General features: G+C 39.8%; 1 protein-coding gene and 2 non-coding genes across 3 annotated transcripts in view; all 3 read right to left on the minus strand.

The window, feature by feature from the left end:
• The window catches only part of WDR43 (WD repeat domain 43), a 57,075-nt gene that overhangs the window by 7,003 nt on the left and 25,867 nt on the right, over positions 1–24,205 (minus strand). Inside the window, exons 7-14 of the mRNA XM_033176162.1 lie at positions 20,734–20,798; positions 18,519–18,690; positions 17,125–17,211; positions 15,748–15,879; positions 13,466–13,597; positions 6,566–6,652; positions 5,231–5,262; positions 2,629–2,692 (exon numbers count right to left, since the gene is read on the minus strand). Coding sequence (XP_033032053.1) covers positions 2,629–2,692; positions 5,231–5,262; positions 6,566–6,652; positions 13,466–13,597; positions 15,748–15,879; positions 17,125–17,211; positions 18,519–18,690; positions 20,734–20,798 — 771 coding nt within the window. The remainder of the gene's footprint in view (positions 1–2,628; positions 2,693–5,230; positions 5,263–6,565; positions 6,653–13,465; positions 13,598–15,747; positions 15,880–17,124; positions 17,212–18,518; positions 18,691–20,733; positions 20,799–24,205) is intronic.
• LOC117063140 lies at positions 15,074–15,151 on the minus strand. The gene has a single exon (XR_004428756.1). It is a non-coding gene; the product is annotated as a small nucleolar RNA SNORD53/SNORD92 (small nucleolar RNA).
• LOC117063139 lies at positions 16,309–16,386 on the minus strand. Its single transcript, XR_004428755.1, has one exon. It is a non-coding gene; the product is annotated as a small nucleolar RNA SNORD53/SNORD92 (small nucleolar RNA).

Below are 24,205 nucleotides of genomic sequence, written 5' to 3' on the forward strand. Positions count from 1 at the left end.
GGGACTTTTCTGTATTGATCAAATTATTTCAGATAAGGCCAATATCCAGTATAAAGTAGACAGGAAATTAAAAATGCCTCTACCACATATCTTCAAGCTAAAGAGGCTTTCCTCTGAATCTTATCCTCTGATGCTAACATATTATCTACCCTTACTATAAGGCCCAAAGAGGTAGAGAAACCTTTTCCCAGCTCCCAGAGACCAGCAGAACACAGTACAAAGCTGACCGTTTGCATTTTAAATATACTTCCTGTTAGTGAGTCCTCTGAAGCATGCTTAAAAAATGAAAGTAGGACACACTCTTTTGCTCCCATGTTGCTCTCGTCGGAGTCTTTTGTATTGAGAATATAGCTGTTATGTTTGGAACACAACACGACTGATAAAGGTCTGGCTCCTCCAGGTTCGTTGAGGAATAAAACAATGGTAATTCGCCTTTCTCATAAAATCTTAAAGCCCCCTTGCTCTCTCTGCTTTCACACAGATGATCATTTTTAACATTATGAAAGGAAACCATCATGGCCATAACTTTTCTATCCTATATCAACTATAAAAAGCAACTGGAAAAATATAAATGCCTCTTTTTAAAGGAAGCCATTTGGAAGTCCAGAACAAGGTCTTCCTGTCCCACTGCCTTCAAACACCTGCATCTGGTTAATTTTCCTCCCATCTCTGGGCTCTAAGAACAATGCTGACGGCTGGGTGCAGTGGCTCACCCGTGATCCCAGCACTTTGGGAGGCTGAGGCAGGAAGATCACCTGAGGTCGGGAGTTCGAGACCAGCCTGACCAACATGGAGAAACCCCATCTCTACTAAAAATACAAAAATTAGCCGGGCGTGGTGGTACATGCCTGTAATCCCAGCTACTCGGGAGGCTGAGGCAGGAGAATCATTTGAACCCAGGAGGCGGAGGTTGCGGTGAACCAAGATCGTGCCATTGCATTCCAGCCTGGGCAAAAAGAGCGAAACTCCGTCTCAAAAAAAAAAAAAACAAAAAAACAAATAAAAAGAACAATGCTGGCTTCCCCAACTCACCCCCTACCCCCAGGACATGCTTTCATCCGTCCCTGTAGCACTACAGAAAAAGGGACCCCACTCTTTACCTGATTAGCCTTAACCTGCACTCCTATTTCTGATACTTTAGTAAATAAGTGTTTCATTCAAATGTTAACTTTAAACAGCAGACAGACACGAAAATTAGTAAAGCAAGGGTTTAAGGTGACCGCATTCCAATTTATCACCTCCCTTTTGTGTCCCTGTTCAGACTATGAGCTCCAAGAAGATGGGGACCAGAGTGTTTTGTACATTGCTGAATTCCCATGCCTGGCATAGCCCTTGGCTTAAAGAAAGCACTTAAAAATATCTGCAAAGGAAGGAAGAAATGAAGGAAAAGAGCGAGGAAAAACATGGTTTCCTCGATAACTGCTACAGGCTGAGGGGCCCTCCCTACACCATTCTTTGGTCTGTTCTGCCATGACCTTGAATGTTACACCACGACTATTCTGATAGTTACACCTCAGGAGTTGATTCCAGAAAAGATTTCACTACAAGGCCTCCTGGTCTCTCCTCACTTCTAAGCAAGTAACTGAGGCCACATTAGTGTTGCCCCATTTGCCATCCAGATTCCTAAGATCCGACGTCTGCTGGAATCGTTCATGCAATTGTAATACCCCTCAGCCACCCTCTCACCAGTGCTCCCAGGTCACCTCCCAAGAATCCTACAGGTTGGGAGACCCAGGATCCATCCTTACTGTTGTCTCCATGCTATTCCAGCATCTCACCGAGTTCTCCTCAGACACACAAAGAACAAACTACTGACCTCAAAGCAGATTAACCAAGTTTTCCCTAATTCAAGCCACTGAAGGCAAACGAGCCAGTGACAGAGAACAAGGGACTGTGAAAAGGCAAGAGCTGGGTGCGACTGTGTTAAGAAGAGCTATAGTTTAAAGAACAATTCAGGATTTTTTTTACAACTATCCACTAAAAACTTAAAACTTAATGTAAAACACTAGATAAAGAAAAAGAATTGAATACTTTCATTTCCAGCTTAAAATATAATGGATGTAATGATGTGGCAAAGAACCCAACTCATATTATGAATACAAATTTTTTTTTTCTGGTGTTGCTTTCCCTCTTCTATTTGCATAGGTAATCAAGAGCTGACAGCAGCACCAGCAAATTGTCAGGTAGTAAATATTTATTTATGTTACTGTTACCATTAACTACATTTTATCCTCCTGGGGCAAGGCAGGACAGACATGTTAGCATGTATAAAAACATTTAAAACTTGCCGTGTGTGTGTGTGTGTATGTACAGAAAAACATCTAAATCCTAGTACGCCATTATATAACTTTTCTACTTTCTGTATTTGTAAAGATCCCTATAGAACACATGTTAATTTTTAAATCGGGGGGGCAGGGACAGACCAATTTATAAAAGGCCACAGTAGTGACATCATGAAAGGGCCCATGTCATTGCACCTGGGGTAAAACAAAATCTCTAAAGGAAGCATCTAACAGCTGAAGGACAGATGGGAAAAAGATGGTTTTGTTCAGCCATACTTGTCAAATTTTACAATCCTTATCAAAGCCAAACTATTCATACTCGGCAACTGAAGCTGAAAAGACTCACCGTGGACAGGTATGATGCATGAACTGTTAACACACATTTGAGCCACTGAACCATTAGCACAGCACTGGGGAAAAATAAAACAAAACCCAAGTAAACTAATGTTCACAAATTCAAAAGTAAATTCAACTGAGCTATTACAAAAACCCAGACAGACAAGTGAAAATCTGTAAATGTTGCTCTGTGAAGATGACTACAATAAATATATCACTGTGTATATATCACTTTCCGTTTTTTCTTTCAGATTATCTGAGATCTGTGTCATAGATCTTGGGCAGGGATTGGGGGCCACATCAGAGAACAGGACAAAAACCCCTTCCTCTATAACAGTTCAAGAATAAGGTCGGGGCCGGGCGCGGTGGCTCAAGCCTGTAATCCCAGCACTTTGGGAGGCCGAGACGGGTGGATCACGAGGTCAGGAGATCGAGACCATCCTGGCGAACACGGTGAAACTCCGTCTCTACTAAAAATACAAAAAAAAAAAACTAGCCGGGCAAGGTGGCGGGCGCCTGTAGTCCCAGCTACTCAGGAGGCTGAGGCAGGAGAATGGCGTAAACCCGGGAGGCGGAGCTTGCAGTGAGCTGAGATCCGGCCACTGCACTGCATTCCAGCCTGGGCGACAGAACGAGACTCCGTCTCAACAAAAAAAAAAAAAAAAAGAATAAGGTCGGGCGCGGTGGCTCATGCCTGTAATCCCAACACTTTGGGAAGCCAAGGAGGGCGGATCACGAGATCAGGAGATCAAGACCATCCTGGCTAACACGATGAAACCCAGTCTCTACTAAAAACACAAAAAAACTAGCCGGGCATGGTGGTGGGTGCCTGTAGTCCCAGCTACTCGGGAGGCTGAGGCAGGAGAATGGCGTGAACCTAGGAGGCAGAGCTTGCAGTGAGCCAAGATCGCACCACTGCACTCCAGGCTAGGTGACAGAGAGGGACTCTGTCTCAAAAAATAAATTAATTAATTAAATAAAACCCAAGCTTTGCTTCATAATTAACTGATATGAGGGCAGTAATCTTCATCCAAATTGAGTTCAACTGGTTTTGCATTTTATGTTAACAATAAACATAAAAATCTATTCTGTCAAGAACAGCAGTCCTCTATTAACATTAAAAGGCAAATACAGACCAAAAGTGTGCAAAAAACAGTCATAATTAATGAATTATTTAGTTTTCCTCCTTTGTGAGCTCAGAAGGCTTATGCAGCCCATGAGAAAAAAATTTTTTATAAGAAAACCTACATATTTTACCATCTAGATACTGATAATATACTATAAAGCTTAGGATCTTTAAGATGTCATCTTATTTAAATGTTTGATCAGATTATCAAGAAAAAAGACACAATATTTAGTCTTTTAGCTAAAATATATTTTTACAGAGTCTTAAGCAGCTATCACAGGTTCGGCAGGTATATAAGCAGCTATTTTGTGATATGAACACTAAGTTATTAAATAAAATAAGACTAATCAATTAAATGACCTGCTAATAAAGCTAAAATATCTATTTAGGCATTTTCCAAAAGAAAACTACAAAAAAACGCTAAGAATAAGAATCATTCAACTTAAGGGAGGTGACAGGGGGTTAATATTTGACATTTAAAGAGTTTTACTGGCCAGGCGCGGTGGCTCACACCTGTAATCCCAGCACTTTGGGAGGCCGAGGCGGGCGGATCATGAGGTCAGGAGATCGAGACCATCCTGGCTAATACAGTGAAACCCCATCTCTACTAAAAATACAAAAAATTAGCCGGGCGTGATGGCGGGCACCTGTAGTCCCAGCTACTCGGGAGGCTGAGGCAGGAGAATGACGTGAACCCGGGAGGCGGAGCTTGCAGTGAGCCGAGATCACACCACTGCACTCCAGCCTGGGTGACAGAGCAAGACTCCGTCTCAAAAAAAAAAAAAAAAAAGTTTTATTAGTTAGAAATCAGAACCACCTAATATTTAATTTCATGCTGTCAGACAACATTTTTTTTTTTTTTTTTTTTTTGAGACGGAGTCTCGCTCTGTCGCCCAGGCTGGAGTGCAGTGGGGCGATCTCGACTCACTGCAAGTTCCACCTCCCGGGTTTACGCCATTCTCCTGCCTCAGCCTCCCGAGTAGCTGGGACTACAGGCGCCCGCCATCTCGCCCGGCTAGTTTTTTGTATTTTTTAATAGAGACGGGGTTTCACCGTGTAGGCCAGGATGGTCTCGATCTCCTGACCTCGTGATCCACCCGTGCTGGGATTACAGGCTTGAGCCACTGCGCCCGGCCGACAACACTGTTTTTAAGTCACCTGTTTTTTTTTGTTTTTTTTTTTTTTGAGGCGGAGTCTCGCTCTGTCGCCCGGACTGGAGTGCAGTGGCCGGATTTCAGCTCACTGCAAGCTCCGCCTCCCGGGTTTACGCCATTCTCCTGCCTCAGCCTCCCGAGTAGCTGGGACTACAGGCGCCCGCCACCTCGCCCGGCTAGTTTTTGTATTTTTAGTAGAGACGGGGTTTCACCGTGTTAGCCAGGATGGTCTCGATCTCCTGACCTCATGATCCGCCCGTCTCGGCCTCCCAAAGTGCTGGGATTACAGGCTTGAGCCACCGCGCCCGGCCCAGTCACCTGTTTAATCTTACCTATTAGGATGTCCTTGTAACCTCTTTGTAAGCTAAGGGAGAAAAAAACACTATTAACAACAGCACTTCAGACGCAACCAATGCTGTCAATTCCTATGACACAATGACAATACTGAGAAATTATTATTCTAATAAGTAGTCTATTTTAAACCAGCATAATACAGTCTATGAAGACATTCCCAAAATCAGAGTAATTAGCTGATAAAAGTCTAGGATAGGACTTATATGAAGGAATGTACAGAACTAGCAAATCCATAGGCAGAAAATAGCTTAGTGATTGCCAGGAACTGGGAGAAGGAAGAATGGAAAGTGACCACTAATAGATACAGGATTTCTTTCTGGGGTGACAATTGCATAACTTGCAAACATACTGAAAAACACTAAAATGTATACTTTAAAAGAGTTAAATTTTATGCTATGTGAATTATATCTCAATTTTTAAAATACAAAGAAAAAAATCAAGGTTAGGCAAATTTTTATAGTAGGTAGTATTACAAAAACATATGAACACCCTTTTCTATACAAGACATTGCTTTTTTAAGTACACAGTTTTCCCCACCAATAACAGTACACCAGCCCACACTGTTAATACCATAACTATACTTGCAAAATACTTCAGCAGCATGTTAGACAAATGGAATCCAAGTATAATTTCTAATTACAAAGAATACACTCTATTTTTAGGCCTAATTTTTTAAAATTTATACCCACTCTTGTAGGGCAAGTTTCAGTGAAATTATGCATACTTTAAAAAAAAAAAAAGATGGGGTCTTGCTATGTTGCCCAGGCTAGAGTGTAGTGGCTATTCAGAGGTACAATCACAGCGCATTACAGTCTTAAACTCCTGGGCTCCAGCAGTTCTCCCACCTCTAATTCCATATTGCCAGTCACAGAGATTAACAGCCCATCTGTGATTAAGAAAATCAACACATATAAAAACGGCTTCGGTCTTATTAAAGTACCTCACAGGACATAATGGGAAAAACCAAAATGAGCATTTGGGAACTTTATGTTGGGGTGTTTACAACAATTATTCTCATGTAGATGACATCCTATACAAACAGCATTCTGTGCCACAAGTTCCAAGTGCCTCCAGGTAAACAGACACACAACAGCCATTAGCAGAATAAAGGTAAAACTGCCAATGACATTTCCTTTCACTGCCCCAGAAATTAATCTAATTTCACTTTTTTTTGTCTAAAGTACTTTCCTCCATCCATTATTCACTCTTAATGCCATCTGTCCTTACGTATTACAAATCCATTTCTCTAACTACTGAATTTTCCATTTAACTCATGGCATTAGGATGCTAAAATGAAAAAAGCAGTCAGTTACCTCTTGTAACAATGGAATAACAGTATGCAGGGGCATCCTTAATACAGTCTTCTTTATAAGGTTTACATTCCTAGTTTGAAGTACTTTCTGTGAGAAAATAAAAGGATTATTAAGATGAGCATACTCACAAACCAAGGACACTACAGGGAAAAAAAAAAGTCTGTAAAAATGAATTCTTTAAATAATTTAAGATCAAGGCAATAAACTACAAACGGAATTTAGCAAAAATAAAGGTTGGAGGGACTGAATGGAGTATATTATGTCCTATGGTGAACAGACAAGCATAGTCTTTGGGTATCAGTAAATTTACTTCATTACTGAAGTAATTTTACTTCTTTGTGTTTTATTAAAACATCTCTAGACATTTGAATACAGATATACGCCACTTTAGAGATGTTCCCAAACTTCCATTTTATGAAATTTGACCTGTATCCTCCCTAGAGTGAGCAAAACAGTAAAATTACTTAGAAAGCAAGAAATCCTTTTAAATTAGGTGTAAATTTTTTGGTAAAATTTTACGCCAATCAAAAGATGACATAATGAGAGCTTGAATCAAAACCCTTTAACGGTGCGTCTATGGTGGAGACCCAGTCTCCACACTGGGTTACAGCAAAGGACACAGAGCAGATCAGTTCTGGTCCTGCCCCTTAGAAGCACATCTTCTGGGGCAGGCTGCTCAACTTCTTCAAGCCCCACATGCTTTACAGAAGTAGAAGGTGAAAATTAGGGTCCTTTTGAAAGAGGTTAGTCCCAGAGAGTCTTTCTAATGGTATATGTATTTTTTGGTGATGGTTGTGGCTATAAATATGCTCAGAATAGAAACAGCAGTGGCACCGAAAGGCAAAAATAGAGAAAGTTGGTTTCCAACCTATTAATGTATTTATTTGAAACAGGGTCCTCATTCTGCTGCCTGGGCTGGAGTGCACTGACATGATCACAGCTCACTGCAGCTTCGACCTCCCGGGCTCAAGGGATCCTCCTGCCTCGGCCTCTTGAGTAGCTAGGCACACCACTATGCCTAGCTAGTTTTTTAATTTTTATTTTGTAGGGCTGGGGTTTCACTATGTTGCCCAGGCTGGTCTCAAACTCCTGGGCTCAAGCAAAGCTCCTGCCTCAGACTCCCAAAATATAAGGATTACAGGCATGAGCCACCATGCCTGGTTTCCAACTTACTTTAACAGTTCCTAAAATATTTTTTCAGAATTCCCTATGGATTTAATTTGCTTGTAAAGCTATCTTTACACTAAGCCCTTCTAAATCCATCAAGTACTATTTAAAAACTATCACTGACATAATTATATAGTTTGTTTCTTATGCAAAAGAAATAAAACATTTTATACATCATTACTGAAGAACTGAGGGATAGACTATACTGATTTAATAATCTTAACCTAAATTTTCATTTTCAAATAACCAGAATACAAGATTCAAAACAAACTATGCTGATATTAACTTTAACAATTCAAGAGGTGCTTGATGACACTAAATACTCCTCAAACCATCTCTTCATTATAAATAACAGCAAAAAGTTCCAATGATCTAGAGGCTACAGGAAACATTCTGCATGAACTAGTCTACAAATTATCTTTTTATATACAACATGCTCTTGTAAAGGTCCCCAATTTTCACAAGATGGTCACCCAAACCACCAGGCTTCATTGTCTTAAATGGCCAAGTAGAGTGGCAGCGCATCAGGTCAAGAACCCTGAACTTGTTCTCCATTATGTATACGAGAAACCAGAAAGGACTGAAACATAATGGAAGGTTCAAAGACAGGAGGTTTGTGAAAACCACCAGTGCTCTAAATAGAGGATGATCATATAATTTGTTGTCCAAACTGGGACACTTCTGTGAATGGAAGGAGTCACTATTAATTACACCAAGATGAGAGGTATAAACCAGAACTGGTGCAGACAAAAAAGTATGGCCTAGCTATTTAGAAGTTATCCCAAACTGTAGGGCAGAAGAATTTTTAACAAGCTGTTGGATACTTCCATGCCCACTAAAGACCAAGGCTCTACAGTAATGATTTTCTAATTTAAAATAAGCAAATAAAAATACGTTATCCCAAACTAAGTGAAATGATAATAAACAGAGGAGTCAGCCTCATTAATTTCTGCAAGGATATATGTAAAGAAACAAACCTACAAGCCATAGTTATAACTACTAAAAAGGTGGTGTTGAAGACAAGATTTTTCTTTTACAACTTTACTGCAGTACACATGAAGCATAATAAACCACATATTTAAAGTGTACTGCTTGATCAGTTTGACATACTCTTTACCCATGAAACAAATACTATGATAAAAATAAACACTGTTATCACCCTCGGGTCTCCTTGGGTCCCTTTAAATGTATCCCTCCTTCCACGACCATTCCAGGCAGCTACTGAACTATATATTGGTCTGCTTTTCCAGAATTTTTATATAAATAGGAATTTATATTACTTTTTGCCTAGCTTCTTTCTCACAGCCTTAGTTTGAGATTCATGCATACTACTGGTCTATTAATAACACAGTACTTATATTGCTAAACAATTTGTTTCTCCATTCACCTGTTAAAGGACATATGTGTTCTTTCCAGTTTGGGGCCATTACAAAGAACATTCACGAGCAAGTCTTTGTATGAACGTATGTGTGTTACTCTCTTGGTAAATATCTAGCAGCAGAATGGCTGCATCATATGGTGGATATATCCTCAATTTTTTAATAAACTAATTGTTTTCCAAAGTAGTTATACCATTTACGTTTCCACCAGCAATGCAACATATTTGAACTTCAGCTGCTCTACATCCTCACCAACAGATGGTATTATTGTCTGTCTGTCTCATTTTTATCAACCTACAAGGGGTGTATGCAAGCTTTATTTCATTGTGGTTTTAATCTGCCTTTCTGTGATAATTAATAATGCATAATACCTTTACATGTGCTTACTGGCCATTTGAATTCTATTGTGAAGTGTCTGTTCAAACCCTTACCAACTGCTTTTGAGTCCAGATTCAAATCCTTTGACTAACTTGAGTTGCTAATATTTTGTTACCAGCCCTCGGCTTGTTTTGTTACACTCCTAACACTGTTTTTCCAAGGACAGAAGTTTCTAGTTTTGATAAGGTTCAAATGACCAATTTTTTTCTTTAACATTTCATGCATTTTGTGCTATATCTAAGAAATCTTTCTCCACTCCTCTTCACAAAGATGTTCTCCTGTTTTTTCTAGAAGTTTTGTAGTTTTAGGTTTTATAGTCAAGTCTATGGTCTATTTTGCATTGATTTTGTGTAAGGTGAGATAAAACTGAGATCCATTTTTTTCCAATTGTATGTGGTCTATTTCTGGACTCTGTTTTGGCCCCTTAATCTATATTTATTTTTTCACCAATATTAAACTATCTTGACTATTATAGCTTTATTTTGAAATCAACTGGGTGATTCCTCCAACTTGTTCTTTATTTTACCATTTCTTTGGTTATTCCATGTCCTTTGCATTTCCACATAAATTTTAGGATAGGTTTGTCAATTTCTACAAAGGTGGCTGACAAGGACTGCTGGAATTTTAATTGAGAATGGATTAAATATATAGACGAATTTGGGGAGAATTCTTGACCCTTAAAATACAGAATATTCTGACCCATGAATAGGGCTTAAACCTCTATTTACTTAGGTCTTCATTAACTTCTCTCAACTGTTATCATTATCAGTGTAGAGACAGTTATCTGTTTTAGATATACCCTAGGTATTTTTTGGTACTACTATAAATGGAACTTTTAAAAAACATTTAACTTAAATGCTTTTTAAAATATTTAAAAATATCTCCTATGGGTGCCATGAATTACATAAATATGCTTCTCTTTTTGCATAAGCTACAGACTAATTCACTGAGTTACAATTCCACCTTCCAAATGCCATTAATGTTAATGCCAGGTTTTCTATGACACAGTATTAACCTCTTGGAAGCACCCATGTTGTACCCCTGTCACTGCTCACATTCTTCTTTTGTTCTTACTTTTAATATCCTCATAACTATGTATCCTCATAAGGCAGCTTTTGAGAAGGGGGAAAACTTTTTTTAGAAGGAAAAATGTTACTTCCCTCTTTCTTTATTAGAGTACAGAATGTATAAATGCATAATCTCCTAGGTAATACATTACAAGAACATCCATTCTTTTCTTTTTTAAAAAAGGGTTTACTTGACTGGGAGCGGTGGCTCACGCCTGTAATCTCAGCATTCTGGGAGGCCAAGAGGGGCAAGTGACCTGAGATCAGGAGTTTGAGACCATCCTGGCAAACGTGGTGAAGCCTCGTCTCCACTAAAAATACAAAATTAGCTGGGCGTGATGGCGCACACCCATAATCTCAGCTACTTAGGAGGATGAGGCAGGAGAATCACTTGAACCTGGGAGGTAGAGGTTGCAGTGAGCTAAAATTGCACCACTGCACTCCAGCCTGGGTCACAATCCATCAATCAATCAATAGAATAAAAAATTTCCTGAAAGGGTTATTTTATGCCAGCACTTTGAGAGGCTAAGGCAGAAGGATTACTTGAGAACAAGACTTTGAAACCAACCTGAGCAACACAGCGGACCCTGTCTCTACCAAAAAAATGTTAAAAATTAACTGGCTATGGTAATGCATGCCTGCAGTCCCAGATACTCAGGAGGCTGAGGTGGGAGGATCACTTGAGCCCAGGATTTGATGTAGTGAGCTACAATTGCACCACTGCCCTTCCAGCCTAGGTAACAGAGTGAGACCCTGTCTCATTAAAAAAAAAAAGCAGAGGGGCATGTGTATTTTATGCTCTATACTTTTCAAGCACACAATTTTTCATCATTCAACCACTTCTCTATTATTTCTACCTAAGTAACCTATACAATTTAAGAAGTGTTTTCATAAACAGCATTTTATTTTTCCTTTCAACAACCTATAACACTTAATGAAAGTTACATATTAACATCTTTGAAATGTTCTTGCCAAAAATGATTTTAAACTGGATCTCTTCTAGCTTATAGATCTAACCAGATCTAGATCGTCAAGCTTCTAGATCTAACCTATATAGAGAACAAGACAGACAAAGCAATGTGTTAAATGATACCACAATGATGCAGTATGCAAAATACTGAACATGGAACTCTCTACTGCGCAAATAACCTAACTTCTCCAAAAAAATAAATTGCAAGACACAGAAGGGGCATACTAACTAAATACAGTGTAGACTCTGTTGAAATCTTGTTTTAAAGAAAGCAAAAATAGGCTGGCACAGTGGCTCACGCCTATAACCCCAGCACTTTGAGAGGCCAAGGCGGGTGGATCACGAGGTCAGGAGTTCAAGACCAGCCTGGCCAACATGGTAAAACCCTGTCTCTACTAAAAATACAAAAATTAGCTGGGCATGGTGTCACGCACCTATAACCCTAGCAACTTGGGAGGCTGAGGCAGGAGAATTGCTTGAACCAGGACCCAGGATGCAGAGATAGCAGTGAGCTGAGATCGTGCCACTGCACTCCAGCCTGGGCTACAGAGCAAGACTGTCTCAAAAATAAATAAAGTAAAAATTAAAAAAAAAAAATTTTGAGACAATCAGGGAAATATAAACACTAACATTTGATAATTTTTAAAGAATTACTTTTTTGAGGTACAACAATGGATTATGGTTATTTTTTAAAAGGATGTTTTAAGTTGAATGGGGCATATTTATGGATAAAATGTATGTAATCATTTGAGACTTGCTTCACCATAACTTGGGGAGACAAGTGAGACTATCAACAAATCAACAGCTGATTGATTAGTATTGATAATCTTTGAAACTAGGTAATGAGTTCGTGATGGTCCACTGTACTATTCTAAATGTTCTGAACTGTTTCTTAATAAGAAAAAGCAAAAATTTGTACTCGATTCATTTGTACCTACTGAGGAAGGTTTCAAAGCATAATTAGTAGGCAATGAGGGCAGTTAAGTTATATTCCGTTTCAAAAACACTGTCAATTGTTTTCTACAGATTTTTCACCAAATCTTCACCCAGGTTTCTATGCCATGGTAAACTAAAATCTACCTCCACAATACATTCACAAACTATTTTAAAAGTAATTTTAGGATCAATGTACCCTAAAAACACGGATCAAGTAAAATCAGACACACTACTCATAGGTTATGGATTAAAGTCACATTGACATTCACTGAAATCATAACACTGCTATGAGTCATTAAGAATAAACGCATTAGCAAATGTAAACTGCTTTAATCTGATCAGGCAGTACTTGAATCCAACCAGTTTTCACTTAAATGTTCTAGATAGAATGCTGTCAAACTGTAGAATTTACGAGAATCAAACTGAGTAACTTCATACAAGCAGTCACCAACTTACACAGAAATCAAAAATGCCTCCCTTTATACAAAGTTTCTAGTAATTTTACCTCTACATATTTGACAACATAACCCCCAACCCTCTTGAATTTTCCCCCAAACCTCCTACCCATTGCCAAGGTTCCACCTCACTGCCCCCTCTCACGGCCAGGGGGAAATAAGTTTCTGGAATCCAGAGTAAAAACTCAGGAACGCATTTTCCTACAGAAAAAAATATAAATTGTGATCTAGAATGCTGAGTATTATCATTCAGCTACACTATGTTTATAAAGGCTTTTATGAACTAAAGCCTAATAACCTAATAATTCAGAACAGTATTTCTATGAGAAAATGCATTCCAGGTTCAAAATAACTCAATGCAATCCCTTTGTAGGTTGGTGACTGTCTGTATAATGCCACCAAGTGATACATGTTTCACTAAACTCATAAAACATTACATTCCAAATGGCTCTGTAACATGATGGCTCACAGCTGTGAATGTGTTACGTCAATCATTTTCTAAGAAATATTAACCATGTTAATTTAGTTAAAAATTGCTACATACTTACATTTAGCATTTCAAAATCGTTACTTTCTAAGCCCTGGGTAAGAAGAACTGGAAAGCTATTTGTCTGGAGGTCATCCTTTCCTTTTTTGCGTGAGTCTATATCCATTGCTCCCAGGCGTTCTTCAATGCTAACCTACAGAACAGAAAGGATTATTAATGTGTTACGAGACTTAAAGAAGTTTGGAGACAAAAAAAAAAAAAAAAAAACAGGATTTACACCTCAACCTTGGAAAACACTAATATGCTCATTCTTATTCCAAGAGAACCTCATTACCATATAATGCCAATGTTGGAGACAGGTGAAACATCTGCAATCCAAGCTTCCAGATTCTAGCGAAAAAAACAACAGCCCAAGAAGCACATGGTTTGAAAATGTTCATTCATAAAAATCCTTCAGAAGAGGCAAGGACCTGGCATCTGATTCTAAAACCCAAGACTTAAGACCTATTCTCAAAGAAGCTTGCCCCACTACAACTACCCCTTGGTGTCACCCTCAGATCTGCAGGAGGAAACAAAATATTATTACAAGGGCATAAAGACCGCTATGTTCCCAAAACAATTTGTAAAAAATGTCTTCCTATTTTTAACGGTGAGCTCCAAATGATTTATTAGCTAGAATATGCTATACTACAACTAAGTGTCCTTGATAAATACTTATCAGTTACGTGTAAATAAACATGATGCAATTTGCTATACAAAAATTCAACTGTGGTCTCGGTGTGGTGGCTCTCATCTATAATCCCAGCACTCTGGGAGACTGAGGCAGGCGGAACACTTGAGCCCAGGTGTTCGAGACCAGCCTGGCAACATGGCAAAACCCTGTCTCCACAAAACAATAAGCCAGGCATAGTGGCATGCATCTATGGTCCCAGCTACTCGAGAGGCTGAGGTGGGAGGATCACTTGAGCCCAGGAGGCAGAAGTTGCAGTGAGCCGAGATCAAACCACTGCACCCCAGTCTGGGTGACAGAATGAGACTCCATCTCCAAAACACAAACAAAAACAACAACAACAAACACCCTCAATTGTATAGAACTGATTCCTGACCAAATCAAGTCTAACATGTTCTGTCAGCCTCTTGGTAACTAAGTCAAAAAGAAATTTGTTCTATGACTAACAGAGCAAAACAGATGTGCTTGGTTTATCCTAACACAAAAAATATTAAAAAGGACATGGGGAAATTAAGAAGTTGAAACTAGGCCAAGCCAAAGAAAGTTGGCACTTTATTTTTAAAGTCAGCTATCACGTAACTGAGGAATAACTTTTATGAACATGTTATGAACCTATGTTATCCCCACCGTACCACCCAATAAACACATTTAAAATCAGTTAAATTATCCTACGAAGTGGACAAAGAAAAACAAAAGAATAAAAATTTAAGTAATATCAGCTAAACAAACATAGTATTTCTGTAAGAATAAAAGTTAAAATTCCAGATTCCTTATGTAAGAGGGAAGAATGTGAATGGAAGATAAAAAACAACTCTGCACAGACATGTACAGTAACCACAAAGGATTTTGGGAACTGAGAAAAACATGAAAATCATAAACACTTACGCAGTTATAATGACTACTACTTTTAGAGACCAACTGGCACTAAGTTAGCCAGGACTGCTCAGACAGCCAAGAGAAAAGATGCATCACTGAAACTCAGCAACATGCGAAACCCAATGATAGTCATCACAGCAAGTCCTGGCTTGACTTATTCCATTTATGTTACCTAGCTAACTACTAATGGTCAAAACAGCACCCTCTCTAGTTACTAAAGGTTCCATCTTCTCCGTTAAACAAAGATGACAATCTAGAATTTTGAAACCTATGATGGTGAAGATAAAAGAGAGCATAAAGAGCATAATAGCAGAAATCTCAGTAAATTTCTAAAGATTTAACTTTGGCTCTATCCAACACACTTATTAGAATTTCCCAGTTAATTTTTTTTTTCTGAGACGGAGTCTTGCTCTGTCGCCCAGGATAGACTGCAGTGGTGCCATCTCAGCTCACCACAAGCTCCGCCTCCCGGGTTCACGCCATTCTCCTGCCTCAGCCTCCTGAGTAGCTGGGACTGCAGGCGCCAGTCACCATGCTCGACTAATTTTTTGTATTTTTTAGTAGAGACAGGGTTTCGCCATGTTAGCCAGGATGGTCTTGATCTCCTGACCTCGTGATCTGCCTGCCTCAGCCTCCCAAAGTGCTGGGATTACAGGCGTAAGCCACCACGCCCGGCCACAATTTCCCAGTAATTTTAAATCACAAACTCAAATATATGGTCACAGTGGTTGCATTACCTCATTTCCCCCTGATTTCCTCTTGCTCTCTACTTGCTCGGTTTGTGGAGGAGCGGGCTTGATAGCTGCATGATGACCAGGAATCCCAGGCACCAGAACTTTTGCTTCAGAATTCATCACTGGTGTCCTCACCTGTTCAACAGGAACAGCCAAAGTGTGAAAAAGGAAATCATACCTAAGTCCTTACATATCCTCAATGAGAAAACAGCTTTTAAAAGGGCTCCTCTCTTGGAAAAATGCAATATAATTAATTTAATATGATATCAATTTAAGATATATTTTAAATTGAATGTTGACAAATTTTTTAGGTGACAATCTGAAAGACTGTGAATTTAAAGCTTACAATACCACATAAGAGTAAAATCCAACTGGCCCGATGGTAGTAGGTTATCAGAACGTATTAATATTTAGTGTCACTAACATTGGTATACAAGCCCCCACTACTAAATTTGACTGGCTTTAAAAAACTACAGATTACATAAGGACACAATGATTTTTAAAAATTTAAAAAGTGAAGTTACACATTTTACAACTACCTCCGGAATTCAATCTCTGCCAGAAATGCTCAGACAGCCAAGAGAAAGGTGTCATCTCTGAAACTCAGCCAGCAGCGAAACCATATGGATGTCATCATAGCATATCCTGGCTTTCCCTTTCTCATTAAACCATGAAACACGTCCCCTACATGTAGACACCAAGTTATATGCAAATAGAGCACCATGATGATGTTCCTATGCTTTTGTGGTATTAAATTCTAGCCCCATGATGGTTTTACTACACCCTGAAATACAGCATTCCTCTCAGCAAAGTAATGCTCTCCTTTTTTTTTTTTTTTTTTTTTTTTGAGATGGGGTCTTGCTCTGTCGCCCAGGCTGGAGCGCAATGGCATGGTCTCAGTTCACTGCAACCTCCGGCTCCCAGGTTCAAGTGATTCTCCCACCTCAGCCTCCCAAGTAGGTGGGACTACAGGCGCCCGCCACCACACCCAGCTAATTTTTTGTATTTTTAGCAGAGATGGGAAGTAATGCTCTTTTAAGTACTGAGACTGATAAAAAACATCTGTTGGTGAATCTGATATTGATATTTATCCCTACATTCTTCCTGGCCCAGACGATTATGCATGGTGGGCAGGGAAGAACCACACCCAAGGTCTTCAACCGCTAGTCTTCTATTCACTCATTCACTCAACAAATCAGGAGTCAATCCTGACATCTAAACGCATAATCCCACAGAATTTATAAGACAAGAGAATAAAGATATTAAAGAATAAAAAGATAAACTCAGTTTAATCATAATACTAAGTAACAGTTCCATTTACCCAAATTCACCCAAAGAAATATCCTTTTTCTTAAAACTTCGAATTTGTAATGTGCTCACCTTTGTTATAGCTGTTTCTACTTTGGGGGCCCAGCAGTTTGAAATATCTCTTACTAAACACATATGAGGTTCTCTGGAGTTTAAAGCCTGAAAATATATTTTTTTAAAGGGGGAGATGAGAGGAAAGAAAAAAAAGACAGTGTCAAACAAAGCAAATGGAAACAAGAACAAAATGAAAAATAAATGACTACTTGTGCGTTTTTATAAAATATTAAAAAGTATAGAAGGCTTCCATACTCAATTGTTAACCATGATCACCACTCAAACTGATGGCAGTTAAGACAAAGGGTAACTTTGAAGACATTGGGTACCAAGATTTACTTTCCTCAGCTATGAACTGCTTGAATTTTTCACCTTTATTGTTTTTAAAGGTCAACAGAATTTTGAAATATAACAGGTTTTAAAGAAAACGTATCAGTTCATCATCCTTTTAAGAAATAGTCTGTGCTCAAAATAGTAAATGGTTCTACTCTTAACTCTCCTATTGTCCTCTCCATAAGCAAGTCAGAGATAGCACTGATGATTAACAAAATGCATCTGTATGTTCTGACATATTAAATAGGATTGGGGGAGTCAGATGCAGCAAACCAACAAAGATTTAAAGTAATACATAATTCTATATGCCCATGTAATTAATCAATATCGGGAAAGACACAAAACAAATAGTCAACAATGGCTGCAACCAGAGAGGCATGGAATTCATATACGGAAAGGAGCCATGTGTACAGCTTAACACTTTTCTCCTTTTTTTTTTTTATTAAACCATATGTATGTATGCTTGTGTGGGCATATAATATTCCACTGATAGTCTTGCTAAGGACCATACTAAGTAAAAGTATTTTAAATGCAAGCTTAAGAAATAACGTATTGTACATGCTTATGATAACTCACAAGTCTTCACAGAAATGTCTGTAGTAAACAATGTTAAATCACTGCACTGCCCATTAAATTTCCACTTAAAAAATGAGTGTTAACACTAAGAGACCCTATTATTAAGATTTATATCTTCGTAACTAGGCAAAATTCAACATAAGTCATACCTGTACTGCCCAACTAGTAAGACACTAGGAACATGTGGCACTGAGCACTTGAAATGTGGCTAGTCCAAACTGAGATATGCCAGAAGTGCAAAATACACACCAGATTTTTAAAACATAGTACCAAGGGAAAGGGCTGATATAAATAACTCAAACAATGGATTATATTGACCACGTGTTAAACTATGTTGGATACAGAGCTCTCAAAATTAAAATAAACCACTCCATGAAGAAATCCTTTAATTAAAAAAGAATATATTATTTATCTTAAAGACCAATGTTGTTATTTTTAAAATCACTCTCTTGCATGGACATAGGGATGCTATATTGCTTTACTCCAGAGTAGCAGCTACGTACCACTCGCTCAATAGTAGGCTGAAACCAACTGCCATATACAAGCAACAATGATATTTTGTCTGAGCAAAAACCAGCAGCTAGAATAGGAATGGGTTTTGGTGTTGATTTCTTGCCTTTCCCAGGTGTTGCTATCTGAATTGTGCAGTTTGAAGTCAAAGGCTTTTTGCAGTACCTGGAAATGGAGGGGGAAATGAGATTAGAGAATCTGAAAAAACGTCTCACATTAACTCTCTGGAACTGACATCAAGTCATGAAATGTGACCCTCCTCTACCCTCTATACTGCCATCAGGAATCACCTGGGTCTCTGGAACATGAGTGCTCCTTTCAAGATCTCACCTAGCTCTACCCATGCTCAAAACCTCACCACCAAAATCAGCCTGGAGACCCACTTTCCCCTCTCTCATTTTCTCAGGCCCCACCAAGAACCCCAAACTGCCAAACATTCTCTCGTCACCCTGTACTTCAGGTTCTGTATGGTTCTGTCCATGCCCTGTTCCAGTCAGTCCCGTCTCCAGCTTCTCCCAACTCCCAAAAGCCTCTGGAATGTAGTTCCAGCAGCAAAATTATGTCCTCAATGGCTTCTCTAGGGGTTCTCTTCACATTCTTCCTCTACCCTGGCTTGTCCCTGCAGCACTCCCAACTTGTACCTGTTTTCTCTCCCATACCCTTTGTGCCAGCGGCCTTGGACATGATGCAAGTGAGTTCCTTGTTCTTCACTAACACTTTAAAACAAAAGTCTATCCCTTTTTTGTCCCTAAAATCTTTTCAATTCTTGTCACCAGATACCAGCTACCGCTCCCTCCTGCCATCATCCAATGATCTCTGCCGCCATCCACATTTCTTAAATATTTCAATGGCTTGAGATCATTACTTCTAATATTACTCTAAATGAATTCCTTTCTTAGTGGTTTCCACACCCAGTGTCCAGGTTGACGGACACTTCTGATACTCAGATCTGTCAACTCCTTTCTCAAACGAACATGCTCCTCACTGTTTCAGCCACAAACTCCTCACACCTTACACACCTTATTACCACTTATTCTCCACAAGTGTACACCCTGCATAATATTCCAGGTGTAAGCACTCATGATCCCTATCTTTCCAACTTACTCCTCCTATCATCCTGACTCCACAATTATCTCTAGACCCAGGATGTGGGATCTCTGCTTTAGCCTTTCGCCCTCTATAGTCTATTGCCAACAAACGACTATCTTAAAACTTAGGTCAAAGCTCATCGAATCCTCTGCTTGTAATCCTTCACTGGCTTGCCACTGCCCAGGGAGTCCTCACTATGGCCAGCTACCAAAGGCCCCACTTCTTCTGAGTCTCAATTATACATTCCAGGTACACACATCCAGGAGTCCTCACTGTGGCCAGCCACCAAAGGCCCCACTTCTTCTGAGTCTCAATTATACATTCCTTCTATAAATAAAAGCTTCAAGAGTTACACACTAAAAGGTTAACAGTCACTGAGAGGAGCAGAACTCAATGGAGGGAGACTCAGGTTTTAAAATCAAGTGTTTGGGCATCCTGGGTGTTTTGAAATGAGTATACACTTCTTTCCATAATCTGTTTATATTTAAATAAATTCCTATACTGGTATTTTAAAACAAGGGTGCCAAGTGACAAGAGGTTAAAACCATTTTAAAGCTTAACAAACTGTGTGCAAAACTGAGTCTCAGACCATGTTTACCGTATAATGACAAGGTTTGGCAAGTTTTCTGAAAAGGGCAAAATAATAAAAATTTCAGATTCCCCAGACCACAAATAGTCTCCATTGAATGTGGCCTGCAAGCCAGTTTGCTCACTCCTGGTCTATGATTGCTACACAACCTAACAACAATCCTCCCCTCTGTCCATGAAAACAACAGCACTGGCAAGGGGAAGTAAAGCACGCTCAAAGATCAAGAAAACATCATCAACGCTCACAAGTGAATCTCTCCAACTGAGCCACTTTCTTCTGAAATGTATCATTAGTATTATCCAACATTTACTAAGGATGCATCATAAAAAGCCACTCTCCTAATCACAAATATATAAATTTGACACCCAGCTTTAATTGGCAATGTATATAGTCACATGGATAAAGAAAATTGTTTTCAAAATAATCTAGCTGAGTAGTAATATGATGCAAAGAATAACCCGGTGAGAGTACAACCAAGTAACAAGTCAGGGAAAGAAACAAATTTCTTACTTGGAAAATTTCTTACTTACCCATTTAATATGTGTTCAAAAAGATGGACTTGACCATCTCTGCAAACAACAGCCAACTTGACAGGCTGAAAGAAAAATGTAACCAACGTATTATAATGGATAACATACTCCAGTCCCCAATCTAACTTATGAAAACTCAGCTCTCCTTCCCACCCCATTATATAACCAGAAAAAAATAAAATAAAAAAAGCAAGAATCCACTTAAAAATAATTACCTCTGTCAAAATAACCATTAGTTGTGGTGGTGTCAAGATTCTAGATAAATATTTAAGCCAAGAAGGGAACAGTCAAGGAGAATGGGCCCTTGAAGTTAGATGAACGAAGTTACCACCAAGAGCAAAGGCTGACAATGTGGAGCTGACATGTCCCTCATTCTGGGAATACAGAAAAAGCCATTTTGCACGTATGGCTAGGAAGGGGTGTTGTAAGCCCTCATCACCTCTCTTCCTCCATCCCTGTCAATGTAAGTGGCCTAAGCTGTCTGGAGACACCCCTATCCACCTAGAAAGGGGTGTTATAAGCCCTCACTGCCTCTCTCCCTCCGTCCACTATCAATGTGAGTGGCCTAGGCTCTCTGCATGCTCCTACCTACCAGACTCTTGCTGTCAGCCTCTCTAAAGCTCATTTTTTAACATTTTGGAATTTTCTTAAGGAAAGCTTAAATGAAAGCACTTTCAAAACACTGCTATCCCTACTCTAGTTACAAAGGTAATGAGAGAATTCAGGGAGTAGCCAATATATTGAGAGAAAATGAAATATATAAAACGTTTTAAAACTAACTTTGCACAACTGTAATATATCAATTAAAAACTAGAAAAAAGAGACTAACTTCCATTGTGAAAACAACTTTGAAAATGTTTAAAATTCTTTACTGGTGTATTTAAAACTAAGAAATTTCAGAAAGGAGACATTTTATTAGGGTAAATTTCAGTCTTTCTGAGGTTTAGTGCTACATGGCAATTGTCAGGGAGGGCCTGACACGGTGGCTCAGGCCTGTAATCCCAGCACTTTGGGAGGCCGAGGCGGGAAGATAGCTAGAGCCTAGAAGTTTGAGACCAGACTAGGATATACAGTAAAACCCCATTTGCACAAAAAATACAATAAAAATTAGCAGGGTATGGTGGGCATACGTCTGTAGTCCCAGCTACTCAGGAGACTAGGGTGGGATCACTTGAGCCCGGGGAGGTCAAGGCTACAGTAAGCCTTGATGGCACCACTGCACTCCAGCCTGGGCAACAGGGTGAAACCCCATCTCGAAAAAGAAAAAGAAAAACAAAGTTTAGGGGAAGAGATAATTTCCCTACCATCAAATTTTCTAGTTCCCCGTTCTGCAACTTCAACTGACAGGCATCCAAATCTAATCTCCAACTTTCTATAGAGAGGTTGGCAATTTTTGAAGATAAAATAAGCAGATTATTCTGCCATACCATAATCAGGTTTGTTTTGGAATGTTAATTCTAACTTATTGCTGTTAACTACAATCTTATATGAAGTGCCGGAACTAGATCTTGGCTTCCTGATCCATCACTCCTAGTTTAATATGTTAAACAATCATTTAAAAGGCTGGGCACAGAGGCTTACGCCTGTAAACCCAGCACTTTGGGAGGCCGAGGCAGGCCGATCACGAGGTCAAGAGATCAAGACCATCCTGGCCAACATGGTGAAACCCCGTCTCTACTAAAAATCCAAAAATTAGCTGGACATGGTGGCATGCACCTCTACAGGTCCCAGCTACTCAGGAGGCTAAGGCAGGAGAATCACTTGAACCCGGGAGGCAGAGGTTACAGTGGGCTGAGATTGTGCCACTGCACTCCAGCCTGGCGACAAAGCCAGACTCCATCTCAAAAACAAAACAAAACAAACAAAAATTACCAGTTGTGCTCCCTCCTTTATTATTGAGCATTTTAAATATAATGCCAACAGTATTCCAAGATAAACTCTGAATCAAACCTAAAATTAAATCTAAAAGTAGCAACAGAATTCACTCAGAAAAAGAGAAAGTAAAAACTCAGTCTTGCCCAGGCACAATGGCTTACACCTATCATCCCAGCACTTTGGGAGGCCAACACAGGCAGAACACCTGAGGTCAGGAGTTCGAGACCAGCCTGGCCAACATGGTGAAACCCCATCTCTGCTAAAAATACAAAAATTAGCTGGGTGTGATGGTGCGCGCCTGTAGTACCAGCTACCCAGGAGGCTGAGGCAGGAGAATTGCTTGAACCTGGGAGGCACAGGTTGCTGTGAGCTGAGATCGCACCACCGTACTCCAGCCTGACCGACAGAGGGAGAGTCTCAAAAACAAAAAAACAAACCAAAAACATCCCTCAGTCTATTCTCTACATAGACTAGTGGGAAGTTTTGCTACTCCAAGCAAAGTGATTTTTCTTCCATAAATTACTTGTATTTAGACTTAAGGAACCTACCTCTAAAAATCACACACACACAAATAAAGGTTTAAAACTTTTGGCCAGGCAGGGTGGCTTATGCCTGTAATCCTAGCACTTTGGGAGGCCAAGGCGGGCAGATCACTTGAGGTCAGAAGTTAAGACCAGTCTGCCGAACATGGCAAAACTCCATCTCTACTAGAAAAATACAAAAATTAGCCAGGCGTGGTGGTATGCACCTATAGTCCCAGCTACTTGGGATACTGAGGCAGAAGGATCACGTGAACCTGGGAAGCAGAGGCTGCAGTGAGCCGAGATCGTACCAGTACACTCCAGCCTGGGTGACAGAGCAAGATTTTGTCTAAAAAAAATTGCAGGCTTATACCTGTAATTCCAGCACTTTGGGGAGCCGAGACAGGCGGATCACTCAAGGCCAGGAGTTCGAAACCAGCCTGGCCAACATGGCAAAACCCTGTCTCTACTAAAGTACAAAAATTAGCCAGGCGTGGTAGTGCAGGCTGTAATTTCAGCTACTAGGGAGGCTGAGGCAAGAGAACTGCTTGAACCCAGAGGTGGAGGAGATTGCAGTGAGCCAAGATCGTGCCACTGCACTCCAGCCTGGGCGACAAAGAGAGACTCTGTCTCAAAAAAAAAAAAAAAGTTATAGGGGAGAATACCAAAATGTTTCTCATGAGTTCCCTATGATCAGAACGTCCAATCATCAGAATAGTGAGTGCACTGATCACACTGAATATGCACAAGCGTGTCCAACAACTTTATAATAACATTAAATCATTATTGTAATTAAGTGTAGGATTCCTAATAGTTTTCTTTTTTTTTCTGAGATGGAGTCTTGCTCTGTCGCCCAGGCTGGAGTGCAGTGGTGCTATCTCCGCTCACTGCAAACTCCACCTCCCGGGTTCACAGCATTCTCCTGCCTCAGCCTCCCAAGTAGCTGGGACTACAGGCATCTGCCACCATACCTGGCTAATTTTTTGTCTTTTTAGTAGAGATGGGGTTTCACCGTGTTAGCCAGGAAGGTCTCGATCGCCTGACCTCGTGATTTGCCCGCCTCGGCCTCCCAAAGT

Source organism: Trachypithecus francoisi, unplaced genomic scaffold (assembly GCF_009764315.1).
Source record: "Trachypithecus francoisi isolate TF-2019V2 unplaced genomic scaffold, Tfra_2.0 Lachesis_group17, whole genome shotgun sequence".
NCBI classification, from domain to species: domain Eukaryota; kingdom Metazoa; phylum Chordata; class Mammalia; order Primates; family Cercopithecidae; genus Trachypithecus; species Trachypithecus francoisi.